Source organism: Chinchilla lanigera, unplaced genomic scaffold (genome assembly GCF_000276665.1).
Source record: "Chinchilla lanigera isolate Chin_1 unplaced genomic scaffold, ChiLan1.0 scaffold00028, whole genome shotgun sequence".
Taxonomy (NCBI): Eukaryota; Metazoa; Chordata; class Mammalia; order Rodentia; family Chinchillidae; genus Chinchilla; species Chinchilla lanigera.
The window spans coordinates 3,139,191-3,157,328 of record NW_004955429.1 but is presented as its reverse complement, the minus strand read 5'-3'; the positions used below and the strand labels follow the sequence as shown (position 1 = coordinate 3,157,328).

The following is an 18,138-nucleotide window of genomic DNA, read 5'->3' as shown; positions in this document are numbered from 1 at the left end:
GGTAATGGGGTTGTGTGCTGGGGGATGGGAGGAAGCAAGAATGCAGAGTGGCCCCCCAGTGCCATGGTTCCTAAGAGTCTACAGTTCCCTGTTGATAGATCCTTCTGATTAAAAATTCAGTCAAATGATCAGATAGATATTCTACCATCGCAGTTCCTTGAGCCATTTAACATTAGTATTTGGACTTTGGGCGCAGATTTGTCTCAAGGGAGCACAGATTCCTGGCTTTCCCCAAGGTGCTGGCCAGGCCAAGGCCGAGAGCTCTGGTCTTCTTTGTTGAGCACAGTGCATAGAGCCTGATACTTTTCCTTGGTTTTCAAAGAACTTGTGCAGTTCCTCCTAGTACTACTCAAACACTGAAAACAAGTAGCCCAACCTGCTCACCTAATCACACAGTTTTACCAGCTTCTCTCTCCTGCTGGGGTAAGGCAGCAAATGAGCCCTAGCCATCCTGCAGCCCTATGTGCAGCGCCTTGGTTCTAGTTCCTCCTGCCACCCACCCTGAAGGCAGCCAGAGCTCTCTGGGCCTTGACAGATGTCAGATGAACATTACCTGCCATGTCATTCAGAAGGCTGTTACTTCATGATCTCTGTCTCAGAGGGTCTGGAAAATAAGTACCTCAAAGAAACCCAGGAAGCCCTCTGACAGCAGGGGAGATAGGAGATGGGGAGGGAAAAGAAGGGTCTGTTTGGAAACTAAGGGATCCTATAAAAAGACATCAATTGGGAAAATCAGGAAACATACTGGGTCTCAGATCTCATAGACTTTTTCTTTTTCCTATTTAAGTAGGATGCATATTCCTGTGTATTTATAAAAAGTAAGCAAAGGCAAATACAGATTGGAAACCACTGGCTATGGCTCACTACTATAGCAGTAGCCATGGAATGAAAGGAAACTAAAGATTATTTGGGGAGAAAACTGTTCTGAGCATCTTGTTTTGGGCTATATTTTGGAGTTTTGCTAGTTGTAAAATACTCCTCGTCAACTTAGAGGGGTCAAATTTAACAAAAGACCACAGCCTGAGTTGACCTACTGTTTTTCACTTTTATTGCAACTAGAGTAAAGCACAAACTTAGTGGTTTAAAACAGCATGAATTCATTATCTTATATCCTGGAGTTCAGGAATCTAAAATGGAAGCAGCAGCACTGTGCTCCTCCTGGAATCTCTCATGGAAAGTGTCTTTCCTTGTCTTCTCCAGCTTCTAGAGCCTGCCTACATCTCTTGGCTTATGGCACCTTCCTCCATCTTCCAGCCCACCCGAAGAGCATTTCCAATCTTAAAATCAACTCCCCACCCTCATCACATTTTTTTCCCTGGCTGTGATCTCCTGCCTCCTCTTTCACATATAAAGACCCTTATTATTACACTGGGCATACTTGAGTAATTCAGAATTATCTCCCATCTCAGTATCTTTAATTTAATTATACCTGTCAAGCCCCTTTTGCTGTGTAACCTCATATATTCACTGCTTTCAGGGATGAGAATGTAGGATCTGTAGAATTTGGGGAGTCTATTATAATCAGCCTACCTTACCTAGTACCACAACTTTCATTTTTTCACCTCTTCCAGGGGAAAACTACAAGATATAATTTTTCATCACAGTGACTGTTTCCCTAAAATGTATCGAGAGTACCCGATAGTTAAATGTCACTATATTTTCAACCTCAAAAAGCTCAGATGATCTTATGTTGAGAATCTTTTTCTTTGGGCTTCTAAGCTATTTCAAGTTAAAATGCAGTTGGTACAGCAGCAAGCTGCCCTGTGCACTCTACCAGCCATCACTGGTTTCTACCTGAAAACATTAAGCTCAGACTTGATGTAAATTGACTTAGTGTAATCCAGCCCATGTGATCTGAGAATCATTTTGCTATGCTTTTTTCCCTCTTGTATTGTAAGCATGGATTTCAATTCATTTCTAAGAGAAAGAAAGAAAGGCAATTTGGCTATACAGCCATCCTCTTTCCTCTATCTCCACAACATAATTATGAATGATCATTTCAGTTATGAATCTTTCCTAAAATACCAGTTGGTTCTAACCATAGACTTATGTTTCTTTTTTTTTTGGTGGTGACACTAAGGCTCAAATTCAGGTCCTCATGCATGCCAAGCCCTTCTTTACCCCTGAGCTATATACTTCCAGTCCCCTAAACCTACCGTTTTTGACAGATGAGTTGTTCTAAAGTTTATCAACTTATATATGGTTACTATTTGACAGTATCCAAAACACCTCCAATACATATAAATTTATTTGATTCTCACAGCCCTGTAAGGCAGGTAAAACAGAGACTGTTGTCAGGTTTTTGAACATGAAGCCCCTGAAGTTAGCTAGGTAGGTAGAGCCAGGATCCAGCCAGTTTCCTGACTCCCAGAGCAGGGAGGTCACTGCTCCAGCCACTGCTATTGAAACCAAATTGAAAGATTCTGCATCCGAGTTTTGTACACAAGAACTCACTGAGCGGCTGCACAGTTTGTATCTTCCCTAATCAAATTTCTGCCAAGAGCTTTTTTAAAAATTTAGTTTATTGGTTCATTTTAGGTGATGATCACATTCATCGTGGGGAATTTGTACCTTTATATCATATAGCTTCTTTTTTTCCCCATTTCCATACCTACCCTCCATCCTTCTTCCCTTCTTATTTACAAAGGTTTTGTTTCTGTTTTTTTTCCTTGTTTTCTCATTTTTTTCCTTTTCCCTTTCTTTTCTTTCTTTTTTTAAAAATCAGGGTCTGGCTATGTAGCCCAGACTGGCCTTGAACTCACAGCAATCCTGCCTCAGCCTCCCAAGTGCTAAGATCACAGGTGTGCTCCCACCACACTGGACTCATGAGCTTTTTTCTCAAGGTGAAGATGGTGCTAAATTATACTTCCTCCTCCAGTCTAAGAGAAACTCTCTTCATTATCCCCAAGGGCTGGGTTGGAGGAGGCTTTCAGAGCTCATTTGAAACATTCCTATGTCTCTTTGAACGTTTATCTCAAATGACTCAGGGCCGATGTAAGAGTACACCCTGTCCTTGAAGCTCAAGGTTAAAGCATCACGTGATCCCCATCTTCACTTCCTTGGGCTCTACACCTCAGCCCATTCTGTTCAATTTATCACTTCATGCAGCTCCTTCTGGCGGCAGACCAAGGGGATATGTCCCCTTTATCTGTTTTAATTTTACAACCACTTCCTCTCCACCTGTTCCAGAAATAGCTCTCCTCAGACAGAAGACAGGAGATTCCCAAGTCCTTTCTCAAATGCCTTTTCTCCAGGATAAACCATTTCAGGGTTTGTGTAGTGGTTTCTTTCCTACAGAAGGAATGGAAGGGTGGCGGAAGGGCCACAGCGTTGACCTAGGGAGGGGAGGGGACCCCAATGGCTGAGGAAGACCTGTGGCAGATGTCTTCCTTCCTATTCTTTGAGATGTTGCCAGAGTCCAAGACTTTTGAAGAAAGAGCCTGAGGGGGAAAAAAAGCTTGCCTCAATGCCTGTACTTAGGAAGCTCTATGTAAATCTTAGATAGCTTTGAAAAGCAATCTTCTTTCTTTATGGGATGAAGAAGCCAAGCCACAGAGATGGGACAGGATTTGCCCCAGGTTTCACAGCCAGCTGATGGCAGTGCCAGGTTTAAAGCCTCAGTTTCCCAACCTTCAGGCACTGTTCCTTCAACTAGGTTGGCTGACTGAACGGCCCCTGTGACTGGCTACTCCGAGTTCTCTTGTGGCATCTTGTCTCTGATCTCATTTTACCCATGTTGGTTATTCCAGTGCTAATATAATTTCCTGATCTACTGAAGCGGGTCAAGTTACTGTTCCTTCTTATATTCTGAGCACTGAGTTTATAACTTGGTGTGTTCAGAGCTATAGAGATGGGAACGATATTGGGAAATTGTGTAGTCTATGGCATCTAGCCAGAAATGTCACACATTAGGAAGGGGAGAATCAGCTTGTGTTTTCTGTGTGATCCTTTACTGTGTCTGTCTCACCACCCCAGGGCTACCCACCTCTTTTCTGACCACTCAAACATGGCTAGAGCTTTACACAGCTCACGCGGAAGGCAAGCTATTAAATTCTTTTTTTTGTTCTGATAGCTGTTTTCTTGTAAAGCTTGAGCAAAACTAACTTAATATTGCTGCGAATAGCATTAGAAGTAAGTAAATCACTGAGCTGAAACAAGAGATAGTTTTTAAGCCACAAGAGTTCCGAGACTACGGGTACTTTCGTCCAAAACACAAAATCACAAGGTCTGGGAACTGCAAGGAATTTTAAAGATCAATTGGTTCCACCCTCTTTTCTGAGTGAAAAATTAACCTGATGAGTAGGTTTACAGGGAGTTATGATCGCCACTCAATAATTTACATCTGTGGCGCTGAAGTCTTTGGAAACTGAAACCATAAGCTCAGTTCCACAATCCTCTTAATTGCTCATGTGAGAAAGTTTTTCCAGAAATAGCTTCCATGAAACAGCACATAAACTAGGAATGTGCTTTTCATAATCCTAACAGACAACAGCATCTTCCCAGATCCATGACTCACACACTTTACTTTCTATGCACCGAGCCAGGCTTATGTCCACATCTCCTGGAAGCAGGGATTGTCTCCCAACGCCGGCCCACTTTTATGGGAAGTGATCCTCATAATGGCTTTAGAAAATGGTTTACACATATGACTGTTGGAGAGGGTTTCACCTCTAAAAGTAAATCTCTTTAAGCGACAACAAAAAAGTACCCTCCCCAACGTGGTTTTAGACTAGCTGACAATCAGAAGTAAAAACAAAGTTGGCCAATCTTTCTAAGGCTGATGAAGCTATCATTTCCCTCAGATCTTAGGGTGCGTGGGGGTACAAATCCGTGTCTGTGTGAGAGAGTGTGGAGAAGGAGGATGGAGGAATGCTGTTGGTGCTGCAGGCACTGAGATGAGAGGGGCTCCAAGGCTTGGGGAAGGGTCAGAGAAGCAGACTGCAACTTGAGTTTAGATTGAGCTTCCAGTTCCAGTTGTTGAAAATTTCTGCTATGTAATGATCTCCATGTATCTCTTCTCATTGGTCACACACACACACACACACACACACACACACACACACACACACACATTCACTCCACACACCGAAGAGTGTTCATACCAAAAGGTCAAGTCCATGGACAACTGATAGATTTTATGCCTAGAAGGTAGAAGATTTGATGCCAAATCATTAGAGTTAGGACCTGCAGTTCCTAAGTGGATGTGCCATTTCTCTTTCATTATTTGAAGTCTCTAGTTTCGTCCGTCTTTCCCCGAGCCACTGGTCTTGGTGAAAGGGCACGTACCTGGTTCCTACTTGGGAAGGATCCTGGCTTTTTGGAGTGGGTGCCAAGAAGACCTCTGGATTTGCTTTTAAAATGGCCCTTGGATTAGAGGTATTATGGTCCATTAAACTCAGTCAATGAAACCACATCTTAACACTGGAATTTGTAGCAGGGTGTGGTAGTTTATGCCTGTAATCCCAGTATTCAGGGAGCTGAGGCAGGAGAACTATCACAAGTTCAAGGCCATCCTGGGCTTCATTGTGAGTTCAAGGCCAGCCTGGAAAACAGTGAAACATGGTCTCAAAAAACAAACAAAGGAATTTGTGGCTAGAGATTTATGTCAGTAAATAGTGGGCAGTTCTCCAGACTTGTTCTCTAGCCACATAGTGAGAAAGCTCAACAAATATTTGTCCACTGTATACTCTAACAAAGTTTGCACGTCCTCTGTCATGACAGCAGTGGACAGACAGTAAACCAGTAACCATTTCCTGTAACATCCATGGTGAAAACAGAGCAGGGTAGTAGTGAGCTATTGTACCGGGTGTTCATAAGTGGTCCTCTGTGGATGTGATGGTTAAGCGGAGACCCACCCCAAAAGAAAGAGGAAGCCATATAACTCTCCAAGGTAAGGGTTTTCCAGGAAAACAGAACAGGTAGTACCAAGGCTTTGAGGGAAAAACAAGTTTAGCAAAGTCACACAGACCCGGATGGCTGGAATCCCCTGGTAGAGAGAGCAAGTAGAGACACGGTGGGAGGTGGTGGGGGGTGGGTACCGAAGGCTGTCTCCAACATCTTGACACCCTGCCAGCCCAGGGCTGTCTCTACAACCCTGTGAGCTACTGGGCAATTGAATCTGAGTACAGTTAGATATTTGGATGCTACTAACAATAGCTTGAAAGAATTACTGCAGCTTTTAAGATTTCTGATCTAAATTCAAATAGAGGAAGAGGAGCTGGCAAGCTGGGGAGACTCAAGACTCTTGGGGCTGGTTTGTCCCAGAGCTCTGCCATTTAGCTTCCTTTCTCACTAGCCCCAGTGGGAGGTGAAATTTATTGTCTCCATTAAGAGCACAGGAGCTCATGCTACAGCCTCTAGCACTGGACTCAACGGAGTGGTCCAGCAGGGCTCCTCCAACCCGGGTAATCTCATCCCACTCAACCCAGACAGCCTGCTTATTTTTTAAATGTGATGTTCTGTAATTATAAAATCCCATGTTTATTCTCACATGTATAAAATACCAGCTGAAACTGCAGCCAGTATTTAGATGACTTATATATTTAAAAAGAAATAGGGGATTACTCTTCCCATCAAAGTTGAAATCTTCACTGAGTGTAAAATAAAGATAATATAGACTTTAATATCTATTGGCCTTAAATGGAAACATGACTTAGTCCTAAATAAGCACTTGATTCTATCAAAGATCTATGGTCACGTTTCCCAGATCAGGGGGAGAAGAAGGGGGTGTGGTATGTGATCCTTAGCTCATTTTGCGCCATTCTATGGATGAGCAATTGACTACTACAGGAGCCTTCATTGTTTAAGAACAAATTTGAATGCTTGAAGCATCCCACTTAGGCATAATTTTGCCTTCTGAAGCCACTCAAGGCAGTCTGTCTGCCCAGCCCCACATTGGCATAGCCATTCAGATATGAAGGCAACCCATGTCACTTGGCCCTAATGCCCTGTGCTCCAGGCAGGGCATCCTGAGTCCTCCCAGACACCACCTTTTCAGGCTTCCCGACGTCCAGGAGGGTGTTCTTTGGATGTTCTTCTCCTCTGGTCCAGTAAACATGGTGCCAGATATTAAAAAGGAATCTTCATGCGCTGCATCAGTGGCACAGAGGGACCTGGCATCTAAGCAGTCTTCATTGTTTCCTCCTCACTCAGAATGGTACCCTGCCCCGGGCCCCTTCCTCTCCGCAGGTCCCTTGCTCTTTGCAGTTACCATTGGGCTGTGTCTTTGCTCCCTGTGCTGAAAACATAAACAAACTCAGTATTCAGTAACTAATTTTCTCTTTTGTGCTTCACACCTCCTTTGTTCCCCATCTCTAAGCTTTCTGTGTGAGCCTGTGTTTTTTTTGTAATTCAGCGCCGTGATCAATTATCCCGGGCAATTTCTCCTTATTTAAGAATCCCTGTTCTTTTTCATTAAAGATCAGACAAGAAAACCTCCTCTCACTGGCCAGGTGCACCAGAGCTCTTACTTAGTTAGCCCCAATTTGCCATTTTGCCGTCTGTGCTTAAGATCTGATGCACTGAGGGGCATGATGTGAGGAGCTCATTCTCGCCGAGTGGGCAGCTGGCTCCTCTGCTCTGCGCCCTGCCCTCCCAGCCCTGCTTTCCTCCCAGCTCCTCCCTGGCACCCTGGTCTCTGCTACGTATAAGAAAGCACGGGCACTGAGGTTTTGGGGGGTCCTGCTTCTTTACAAATCCTGACCCAGTTAGGCTTTCTCTCCCACTTCCCAGGTATGTTGGTAACAATTATCCACTTTGTCATTCTGGGGTTGTAAAGGGAGGCTAATGGCCCTTTCTCATTATGTCTAGCTGCACTGAGCTTTTAAAAGTCCTCCCTTCACAGTGTCTCTGTTATTGGTTGATTTTATTTGCTGCTACTATAAATGTGATTTCTTCTTGCTTATTAGACATATCCCCTAAAACATAATAAGAGTTTTTGTTGCTGCATATTGAAGAATATAGATGAGAGGAAAGCGAGCATTCAGAGAGAACGTACACTCTTGAGATAATAACCTGAAATTCCAGTCAGCAGCCCTTTGGAGATGTAAATTGAGGAAACAGCTTTCCTTTTGGACAGCTTAATGATCTGTAGTTAATAGTAGGGGGCTGATGGGCAGATGTGGAACAGCTGGGTTTAGGTTAGCCTTTCTCAGCTCTCCAAATGGCACAGTGATTAGCCCCATTGAGACGCAGAGTGCTGCCCAAAGTCAAAAACCAAAAGCATGAAGACCAGTGGGTTGTCAGCAGCCAATTCTCCATGCACAGACTGGCTGCTCCTCCCAGCCAGTAGCTGATGTGTCCTAACTGAGCCTGCCCTAGACTGGGTAGTCAGCTGCAAGCAAACGGCCACTCCAGGAACGGGGATGAAGACTCCTGGGTTTAGAGCCAACTTCTCCCCTTACATAATGCACACATTTTTCCTCAACTGGGGAGAAACAATGTTTTCTCTTGGCAGAAAATGCAAATCTGAGATCCATACACTACATACTTGCTGGGGTGGGCTTATCTTTGATACATAAAATTGACTCCATTACCAATTGTTCTGGTTATCAGATTTCATTACCATTTCCAACAATGTGCTCTCTTCCTTCAAAAAGCCTAAATGAAGCCAAGTGCAGTGACACATGCCTATAACCCCAGCCAATCAGAAGGCAGAGGTAGGAAAATCACAAGTTCAAGGCCAACCTGGGCAACTTCCTGAAGAATCTGTCTCAAAAAAAAAAAAAGCTGGACACATACACACACATATGCACGTGTGTGGGCACACACACAGTTTAAATGAGTTCAACAATTACAAAAAATAAATAGCCACATTCAAAAATGGTCAAAGGACCCGAATAGATATTTCTTCAAAGAAAATGTAAAAATGACCAACAAACATGTGAAAAGATGTATTACCATCTCACATCTGTCAGGAAGGTTGTTATCAAAAGAGAGACATTTATAGGGTGGGCATGGTGACACACACCTGTAGTCCCAACTGCTTGGGAAGATGAGGCAGGAGAATCCCTTGAGCCCAAGAGTTTGATAACAATCTGGGAAAAACTAAAACAAGAAAGAGAGAAAAAGAAAAAGAGATTGGGGAGAGAGAGGGAAGGGGAGAGAGGGAGGCAGAGAGGGAGGGATGAAATTATAAATGGTGAGAATGTGGAACTGGAGATGTGGAACTGGAGATGGAGTGGTGGACTGGAACATGTTTGCACTGATGGAGTTTAAAATGGCATACAGCCTGTGGAAAGGAATATAGTAGCTCCTCAAAAAGTTCTAAGTGTCTACCCAACAGTTGAAAGTAGAGTCTCAATGAAGTGTTTGTACGGCAGTGTTTCTGGTGGCACTGTTCACAGTAACCAAAAGGTAGAAGCAACCCAAGTGTCCATGGATGGCGGGAGGTCTAAGCAAAATGTGGTCTTCATATACATGGAGTGTCAACCTACCTTCAAAGGGAAGGAAATTCTCCATGCTGCTACAGGGTGAACCCTAACATCACTATGCTAAGTGCAATGAACTGGTAATGAGAAACAAAATGCTGTGTGATGACACGCGTGTGAGGAGCATAGAACAGTCAAGTTCACAGAGACAGGACATAGAATGGAGGTTTCAAGGAGCCGGAGAATGGGCGCTTGTCACTCAGTGTGAAGAGTTTTAGTTTTATAGATGAAAAGATGGTGGCAGCAACTGTACAGCAGTGCAGAAATACTTAGGGCCACAGAAATGATTCTGCTTAAAAATATTTAAGGTGGTGTTTAAATTACCTGTACTTAAGTTATATGTCTTTCAGCACAATTATTTTCTAAAGCATAAGTGAAGTATGCTCTTCTCTCTTAGCAGCTCAGGCTTTGGAGATACAGATTAGGCATAGAGGGGAAAATGCAGCAGAGGGAAAATGGATCTTAGCTTTATGTGACACTAATTACAAATATGCTTTTTTTACAGAGTCATTTTTCTCTCAAAAAGGGAGCTGCCGCCTTGGGGATTGGAACAGACAGCGTGATTCTGATTAAATGTGATGAGAGGTGAGCATGAGCCTGCAGCCTTGTTGGTCAGCAGTTTGCAGTTCACGCAAAGACCTCCTGGTCTGCAGCCGGGCGCCTGTGGGGCAGCAACCCGACCTCCATGGCAGCCAGGGCTGCTTGTGGCTTCTTTCTGCCTGGGCTCTTGCCAGGAGTCCCCAGATGTTCCGCAATGCCATGGAGCCTTTCACGGCCTGTGACTCAGTTGGAACCTTTGTTAAATCAATTGAAATAGTCTCCACCAAGATGGTACTGAAGGACATTTATCACTTGGGCACGTTAGCGACAGCAGGCTGCTGGCGCACTGATTTATGAGAAATTATCACTATAGGCCCCGTGATGATCGTGTAAACTTGATGGGTAACAAGTGGGGGCCAGCTTATGAGCAGGAAGTAAGTAACACCCCAGCCATTCCGAAACTTTGTGCAGGAACCAAAGAGCTCTGCGGGGAAAATCCTTTTCTGAGTTGGCAGTCAAATGCCCTAGGGATGCGGCGATGAGTTGTCGTGCTTCGTGGCGGAGGTTTACAGAGCGTTCAGGCATGTGGAGCATCCCTGGCCTATAGACCGGAAGGTACAAAAAATTAGGCTTAGTCTTTAAAGGGTTAAGGAAGAGCTTTCACTGAATTAAAAGTGATCCATTGAATTAGCCGTTTATTTATTCCTTTCTTCATTAGACAGCAGGGTGCCAATGGCCCATCGTGTCACTAGATGCTAGCAAAGCATAGGGCATCCTCCCAGTCCCCTAGCAGCATCTGCTGTAGATGGGAAGGTGTTAGAAGCATCGGAAGGAGATAAATGTATGGCTCTAATCTGTGGTGCAAAGAACACCATCTGTATATCAGTAAGGCATGGAAACATGCAACAGGTAGAACTAAAGTTGGGTGTTCAAATTGAGGATGAGTCGGATGAGTACAAGGAAAGGCAGGAGTGGTCACAGCTTACTGAGTACCACAGGCAAAGCCACACAAGGAGGTGGGAATGTGGGTGTTGTGGTCAGTGGGCCTGACAGAGCTGGGGGAGTAGAAAGGTGTGGGAAAGGTGTGTACCCAAATGAAGTGAGAGGCCTAGAACTCAGGAAAGAATCACCGATCCAGAACCGGGCCTCTCTGTCCTCACTGTTCCTCCTAGCTAACCTGGTTAGGAGGAGTCACGAGTGGAATTCCAGTGGGTCAGTAAGTGGCCAGGAAGAATGGGGCTTTTCTCTTCTATTCATGAGACTCCTAGGAAAATGCAGGAAGCAAGGAAGAAGAGAGGAAATAGGAAAGGTAAGAAATAAAAGGGGGAGACTTAAGAGGAACACCCTGAGGGAATTGTGAAGCAAGGCAAAGGGGGAAAATGTACAGGGAAATGTGGGCGCAAGCAGGAAGCAAACTAAGAGCTTTCACAAGAATACTTAACCATTTTTGTCATCCAAAACCAACACTTGCTTCCTGGAAACAATAACAGACAATAGTTACACCATCCAGTGGTATCTAAACCCTGGCATCTCTTTTTCTAAATGTACAGGTTTGTTCTTTCTTTTTTATCTTTTTGCTTTCTCTTTATACACTCATGATTTTATTTCTTTTTCTTACTAGACACAATAATGTATTGTCCCACATCCTTGCAAACATAAACGTGCTTAACCGTAATGTCAGACAGCATCACGGTACTTTACAGAGCTGGCTCTGGAGCTGAGCTGTTTGACCTCAGCTGCAGAACCCAGTCTTGGCAAATGCCCCTTTGTGACTCAGTTTCTATATCTGAAAAAAGGAAAAACATAGTAGCACCCCCTTCATAGGATTGTTACAGTGATAAGTGTCAAATATTGAAAATGATACCTAGCATAGGGCAAGTGCAAAGTATTGGAGTGTTGCTATATGTTCCCCTATTTCTGTTATTGCTGTTATAAACAACCTTCCCGTCCTTCAGGGCATATCTTTACATGTTCACAACTCCTCTGTTTATGATTAATTCTTTATATAAATACTAGTTTAAATTATATGGACATTTTAAAATAAAAGATAAGTCAAGCCTAGTTACCTTTTAAAAGTTTCTACCAGTTTATTCTCAAATACTATTGTATCAGAGTATGTTGAGAAAATATTAAAGCTATGTTAGTCTCTACATGTAATCTTCACTTCTACATTGATAGTTCATATAGTCAGTATGAATTTAAGACGAGATCCTGGTCTTGGTGGTTTAAGTGAAACTGAAGTGCCTGGGGTCAGGAGCCAGGACGAAGGCCTTGGCCAATCATGTGTACCCACCATTTCAGTCATATGCAAAACCACTCTTGGCCTCCATTTTGTTTTTGTTATACCTTTGAGAAGATCAGATGTGCAGTCAAAAGCAGTCACTTAAGGCTGGCCAGCTGAGTCCTAACATTCTCGTTTCTCCTAACATGCTTTGTAAAGTTCCTCCAGACTTTACCAAACATGAACTTGGACCCACTCTTTAAGGCTTTCATTTCTTGTAGTTACTCTTTCTAACTCTGCACATTAGTTTAACAGTGAGTGAGGTTTTATCTTGTTCTTTGGTAGAAGTTTCCAATTGAAGGGAAATTTTCTAGTGAAGGAGAATAGTATGCGCCTTTTTAGCAACAAGCCCAAAGCCACATGTGAGAAATGAATAGTACCGTGAGATAGCCTTCCTTAGTGATCACAAGGTCTTACTTTGGTGACCCATTCAAAATGAAACATAGTTCTCAGTTAAACCAAAAAAAAAAAGAAATTTATAATGAATCTTCATTTGTTTGAACTAAATTCTCTCAGAATTGAAAAGCAAAAGTCATTTTAATTTTATTATATATATTCTAATGATTGGAATAAAAATATGGTAATGAAAAACATTAGTTCACCAGGACTTATATTTTAAGAGCAAGTATCATAACTACCAAAGGATATTATATTTTGGAAAAATATCTTAATAACTTCAAAAGAGAAATGAAACCCTGATTTCATAGATCCTAGTTTAAGTGTTCACTTTTCATTATTTATTTATTTTTATTTTATTTTAAAGAGAAAAGAAGAAAATAACAAAAACAAAACAACACAAAAACTTTAAGAAATGATACAGAATTTCAAAACAAGATGATAGGAAATCTACAGTAGTTGTTGTGTTACTTACTGTTATCTTCAAAGTAGTTACTTAGATTACCAGATATGGGCATGCAAGATTGATCAAACAATTAAACATTAACTGTTTCTTTCAGTATCATTTTTAGCAAAAACTTGAGCATTTGCAATGATGAGATAAATTATTTTTCACTCAAGTGTCATTGGATCTGATAGCTGCAAAATTTGAATTAGTGAAATCTAAATTAATTGATGTATTGATATGTCCAAGGAGAAAAAAGAAAAGTGAATTCATATTTAGAGAAAAATAAATATTTGTGAAAGAAAATTGAGTGGTGTTTCAAGAACTGGATTCAGCTACCAAGAGAAATGGTGTTTCCCAAATAGGGGAAAAAGAAAATATGTCTTATATGGATAATAATTTGGAAAAATATTAAGTTTTCATAGGATGGGAACAGGACTGTGTAAGCCTATGGCAGTGACCTTGACTGGGAGCCCTGTGGCAGACAATGTGGACATAGTCACTTATGTTACAAAACTTAGTGTAGCATGAAACAAGCAATCACACACAAAGAAGATAAGCATGATGCCAGGAAGGGACAGATTGCTCCTGATATCCATTAATTCTTCACCTAGAGGAAGCATGGTGGGAGTTAACCAGATGAAGAGAAGAGGAATGTTTTAGGCAGAGGCCATGGATATAACAAAGAGCTTGACTTGTTCAAGAAACAGGGTGAAGTGAGATTTTCAGCTGAAGATGTGGGACTCTACTGAAGGGCCGTGAGCAGGACAGCAACAACATAGTTTTACATTAGAAAGACAATTTTAAATACAGAGTGACATGTGAATTAGAAACTGGATGTTGGTGGCTGTTATAGTAATATGGACAGGAGACAATGGACGATGAGCTGACTCATGGTAGAGCAGTGGAGATGGAGTGCTGGAGCTCATAGGAAGTGATGGTTGAATGCTATTCAGGCTGAGAGAAGAGTCAAGGACAAACAGCCACGTTGACACAGTGCTATTCTCTGAGATGCATCCACCCAGCCTTATGAAGGTGAAGAGTTCAGACATGGAGATGAAGAGCTTATGAGATATTCAAGTGAGGGTGGTGAGTAGTCACTGGGAAATATGAGCCTGGATCTCAGAAGACACATGGAAGCCAAGTAGAAGTGGGTCCGAGAAAGAACACTGAGGAGGAGTCATGTTTCAGGGACAGGGAGAGAAAGAAGATCCTGCAAAGGAAGCTGAGAAGAAGCAGCCCAAATGGTTGGGAGAGAATCAGGAAGTGGGGCCATGAGGGCCACTGTAGTGTTTCAAGAAGGAAGAGAGTTAACAGTGTCAAATGCTATCAGTAGATGAAAGGAGGTCCACCAACTGTCCCTTGGCTTTACTTCCGAGAAGGCTGGTAAGGTTGGCAAGGGAAATTTCAGTGGAGAGTGAGGGCAGAGGCAGTTAGTGTTGGCTGTTGGGTGAGTATTAGAGGTGGAAAAGAACAAAAAATACAGGCTACATTTCTGGCAGTTTGAACAGTGAAGGACAGGAGGTAGAGCAGAACCCAGAGAGGAATGTTGAGTCCAGGGTGGTTTGAGTTACATTGGTTTTAGATTTGTTTGCTTGTTTGCATTGACAGGGCAGAAGCTGGAGAGGTATGTGAATCCACAATTTCTTTTTGGTTTTTTTGTTCATTTTCATTTAATATTCATGTAAACATTTATTGAACATTTACTCTGTACAAAGTCATAGGCCCTATGGAAAATACAAACATTAATGAAGCTCTGTTCTTTCTCTCAAAGACATTGTAATCTGATTTGGAAATAATATGTAATAATAAAGTACTTTTGGTAAGTTAGTAAATAAGGTAGCTCAGGAATAGACACAAATATCAACAATATAACATTTTTAAACATTTTATTTTGTTGAATAAAGTTACAGGGTATGATGTCACAGTGTGGGATGCTTTTGTTGTTTTCCGGATGAGGGTTAAGAGAGTTGAGGGCCATTTCATTGTGAGGCGAGGGAGGTGTGTGCTAGCTTCCCACTGCTATAATGAAATAGAGTGGGAGCATGTGGTGGAACCCAGCAGGCCACCTCCCGGCAGACAGGAGGTACACAGAGAGCAAGAAGAAAGGGTCAAGGGGCAAAATATCCCTTTCAAAGGTACACCTTCAGTGACCAGCTTTCTCCAGCTCTGACCAGTTCTTAAAGTTTCTGCTACCTCCCAGGATCTCACCAAATTATAAACCCAATCTTTTGGCTGAGGTCAGAGTCCTTGTGATCCGGTCACCTCTGTGGCCCACCCCCACCTCTGCACACTGATGCACTGGGGACATAGGAGCAACTTTGGGGAACACTCCTGATGCAAACTCTAAAAACTTACTAGAAAGGAAACGTTAATTATCTGTGAAAAGGAAGGGATACAATGGATAGCTGAGGTCATATTTCCTTTGCTGAGTAACTTACTCTTTTTTTACTGACATGTAATATTGCACACGTTTATGGGGAACAGAAAATAATTGGAATGGAGGAATTCAAGCTAGTGTTCTATAGTATAGGAGAGTTCCTTATTCTTTTGGCTAAAATTGGGTAGGAGCTTTTCCTGAGCAGCCAACATTCTCTCTGAGATTATCTCACACTGTAAAACTGCAAGAAAAATGGAGAAGGCAGCAGGAGTGAGATGAAAGAGTAGCGTAGGGAGGGTGACCCGCAGGCCCGGCTTAGCTTGTGTTGACAGCTTCTGATGGGTTTCAAACCAAAGAACCTCAGAGAAGTAAAGGTTCTTCATTGCTAGTGTATTGACACCCCCTTTTTTTTTACTTTGAATTTTTAAAAATAACTCCAAACAAAGCAAAATTGCAAAAATAGTAACAAGAACCCCCATGTACTCTATACCCAGATTCACCAATTGTGACCATTCAAACACATTTCCTTTGTCTTTATCTTTCCATATATATGTGTGTTAAATTATTCAAAATTACATTTGGACTGTAATAAATATTTTGTTTATCATTTACATAATAATCACCAAATGAGAGTTCCTTGCAGTATCATGCCCTGTTACCTCTTCATACCTGAGTGTGTATTTCCCAGGAATGAAGATATCCACTGGCATAAGTAATCACAGGACCGTTACCAATACCAGGAAATTTGTCAACAACACTATTGATACCAGATCTGCATCCGTTATTCAAATCTCACCAGTTGTCTCACCAGTAGTCCTTCGTAGCTACTTGTTTTTGATGTCTAGGATCATGTGGTCCTCAGTTGCTGTGTCTCTTCAGTCTCCTTTACCCAGGAGCACTTGCTCAGCTTTCCTTTGTCTTTCCTGACATTGATATCTGTGCAGAGTGTAGACCATTTATTTTGTAGTTAAGTTGGATTACCTGATGTCTCCTCATGGTTAGATTCAAGCTGCCTCTGGGGCAGGACCTTCAGGGAGGTGATGCTCATCTTTCTTCCCTGCATCTCATCAGGAGTTTTGTTCCATTATCAGTAGTGTTACATTTGTCCATTTGGTCAAGGTGCTGTCTGCTAGGTTTCTCCACTACAAGATGACTACTTTCTCCTTTGCAGTTACCAAGTATCTTGTAGAGGATGCCTTGAGACCATGTAAATATCCTGTTCCTTCTGAAATTTTCATCCACTAGTTTAGTATCCATGTATGAGTCTTGCCTGAATTACTGTGATGATGTCTGCAAAACAGTGATTTTCTAACTCTATTCCTTCTCTATTTATTAGTTCCTTCATTCTACTACAGGGAAGAGCTCTACCTTTCTCTCTCTCTGTCTCTGTCTCTCTCTCTCATTTATTATCAGTATGGAATCTCAAGGGCATGATTAGAAATTAATTTCCTCTGGCACTCTCTCTTGCTATCTCCCGTCTTCCATTTCTCCATTTCCTTCTCCTCCCTTCAGGGTTCCCTTTACATTGTCTAAATTGCTAGTAATTTTCTGGAACCTTCTAGAAAATAAGTCTGTCTAAGGCATATGACAGATGGCTGGCATAGGACTGGACGGGCACTGGCCATCCTAGCTCCAGCTTGCAAGAATGTGGCTAGCCAGTATGATTAATGCTTTTATACCACAAATTAATTACTAGTGCTTTTGTATCCCTTTTAGCCTTTAAAAAACATGTCACTCTAACTTTATAAATTACAGTTACATTACAGTTCCTTCTGCTTGTTAAGTACTACACTTTATCATACCATTGATTTAAGCAATTGAAGGTATAAATAACCTGAGGTCATTATGCTCTTTTTATTACCCCAGCTGAATTGTGGCCAGTGCCCGAGGTGGTTAGGGATGCTAATTAACTCTTTCAGGTCGTTGGGGAGCTATTGAGTGTGCTGTAATAGGAAAGACTGTGCAGAGACATTCAGTCAGTTATTATGGAGCAGGAGCCCTTGAGCGTCTGTGAGTTTAGATGCAGAGTTCAAGGGTGCCAGTGTGCTTGCTCCTTACTTCCAACATAAAAAAAGATTATAAAGTAATGATGCCATAGCTGATATTGAGTGTGTGCACTGTGCCAGGCACTGTCCTAAACACTTTACATAGCTGTTGATCTAATTTATTTGATTGGAAACACAAAATAGTCTATTCCTCACATCTGCCTGGTGGTGACATAGCTCATGAAGTATTGCCATGTATACAAGAATTTTAAGCAGTTGGCAGGTTTCCCTTCTCCGTTTAACTCTTAATACCTCACGCGTGACATGGCCACGGTCACAGGGCTGGTACATAGGGAGTCAGAGCTTGGATTCAAAAGAGAAATCCTAACGTTCACTAATCAAACAGGATCCTTTCTCTTTTTTTCCATGGTTTTTCATTATGGGAAGATACATGCAAAATTTACCACATTAACTCCTACATTTCAGTGCTATGAGGTACTCTCACTGCTGTACAACAATCACTATGATGGTTGAATCACTCTGAGCTCAACTGAAGCTCTGTTTCCATTAAACAATAACTCCCCATCACTGCCCACCACAACCTCAGCTCCTGGAAACCACCACTACACATCCTGCCTTTATGAATTTGATTATGATAGGTTCCTCACTCATATAAATATAAT

At 42.2% G+C, this 18,138-nt stretch overlaps 1 protein-coding gene across 1 annotated transcript in view; it reads left to right on the top strand.

Annotated features, from left to right (window-relative positions):
- Positions 1 to 18,138, top strand: part of Gad2 (glutamate decarboxylase 2 (pancreatic islets and brain, 65kDa)) — a 77,152-nt gene that overhangs the window by 12,800 nt on the left and 46,214 nt on the right. Inside the window, exon 8 of the mRNA XM_005386895.2 lies at positions 9,934 to 10,013. Coding sequence (XP_005386952.1) covers positions 9,934 to 10,013 — 80 coding nt within the window. The remainder of the gene's footprint in view (positions 1 to 9,933; positions 10,014 to 18,138) is intronic.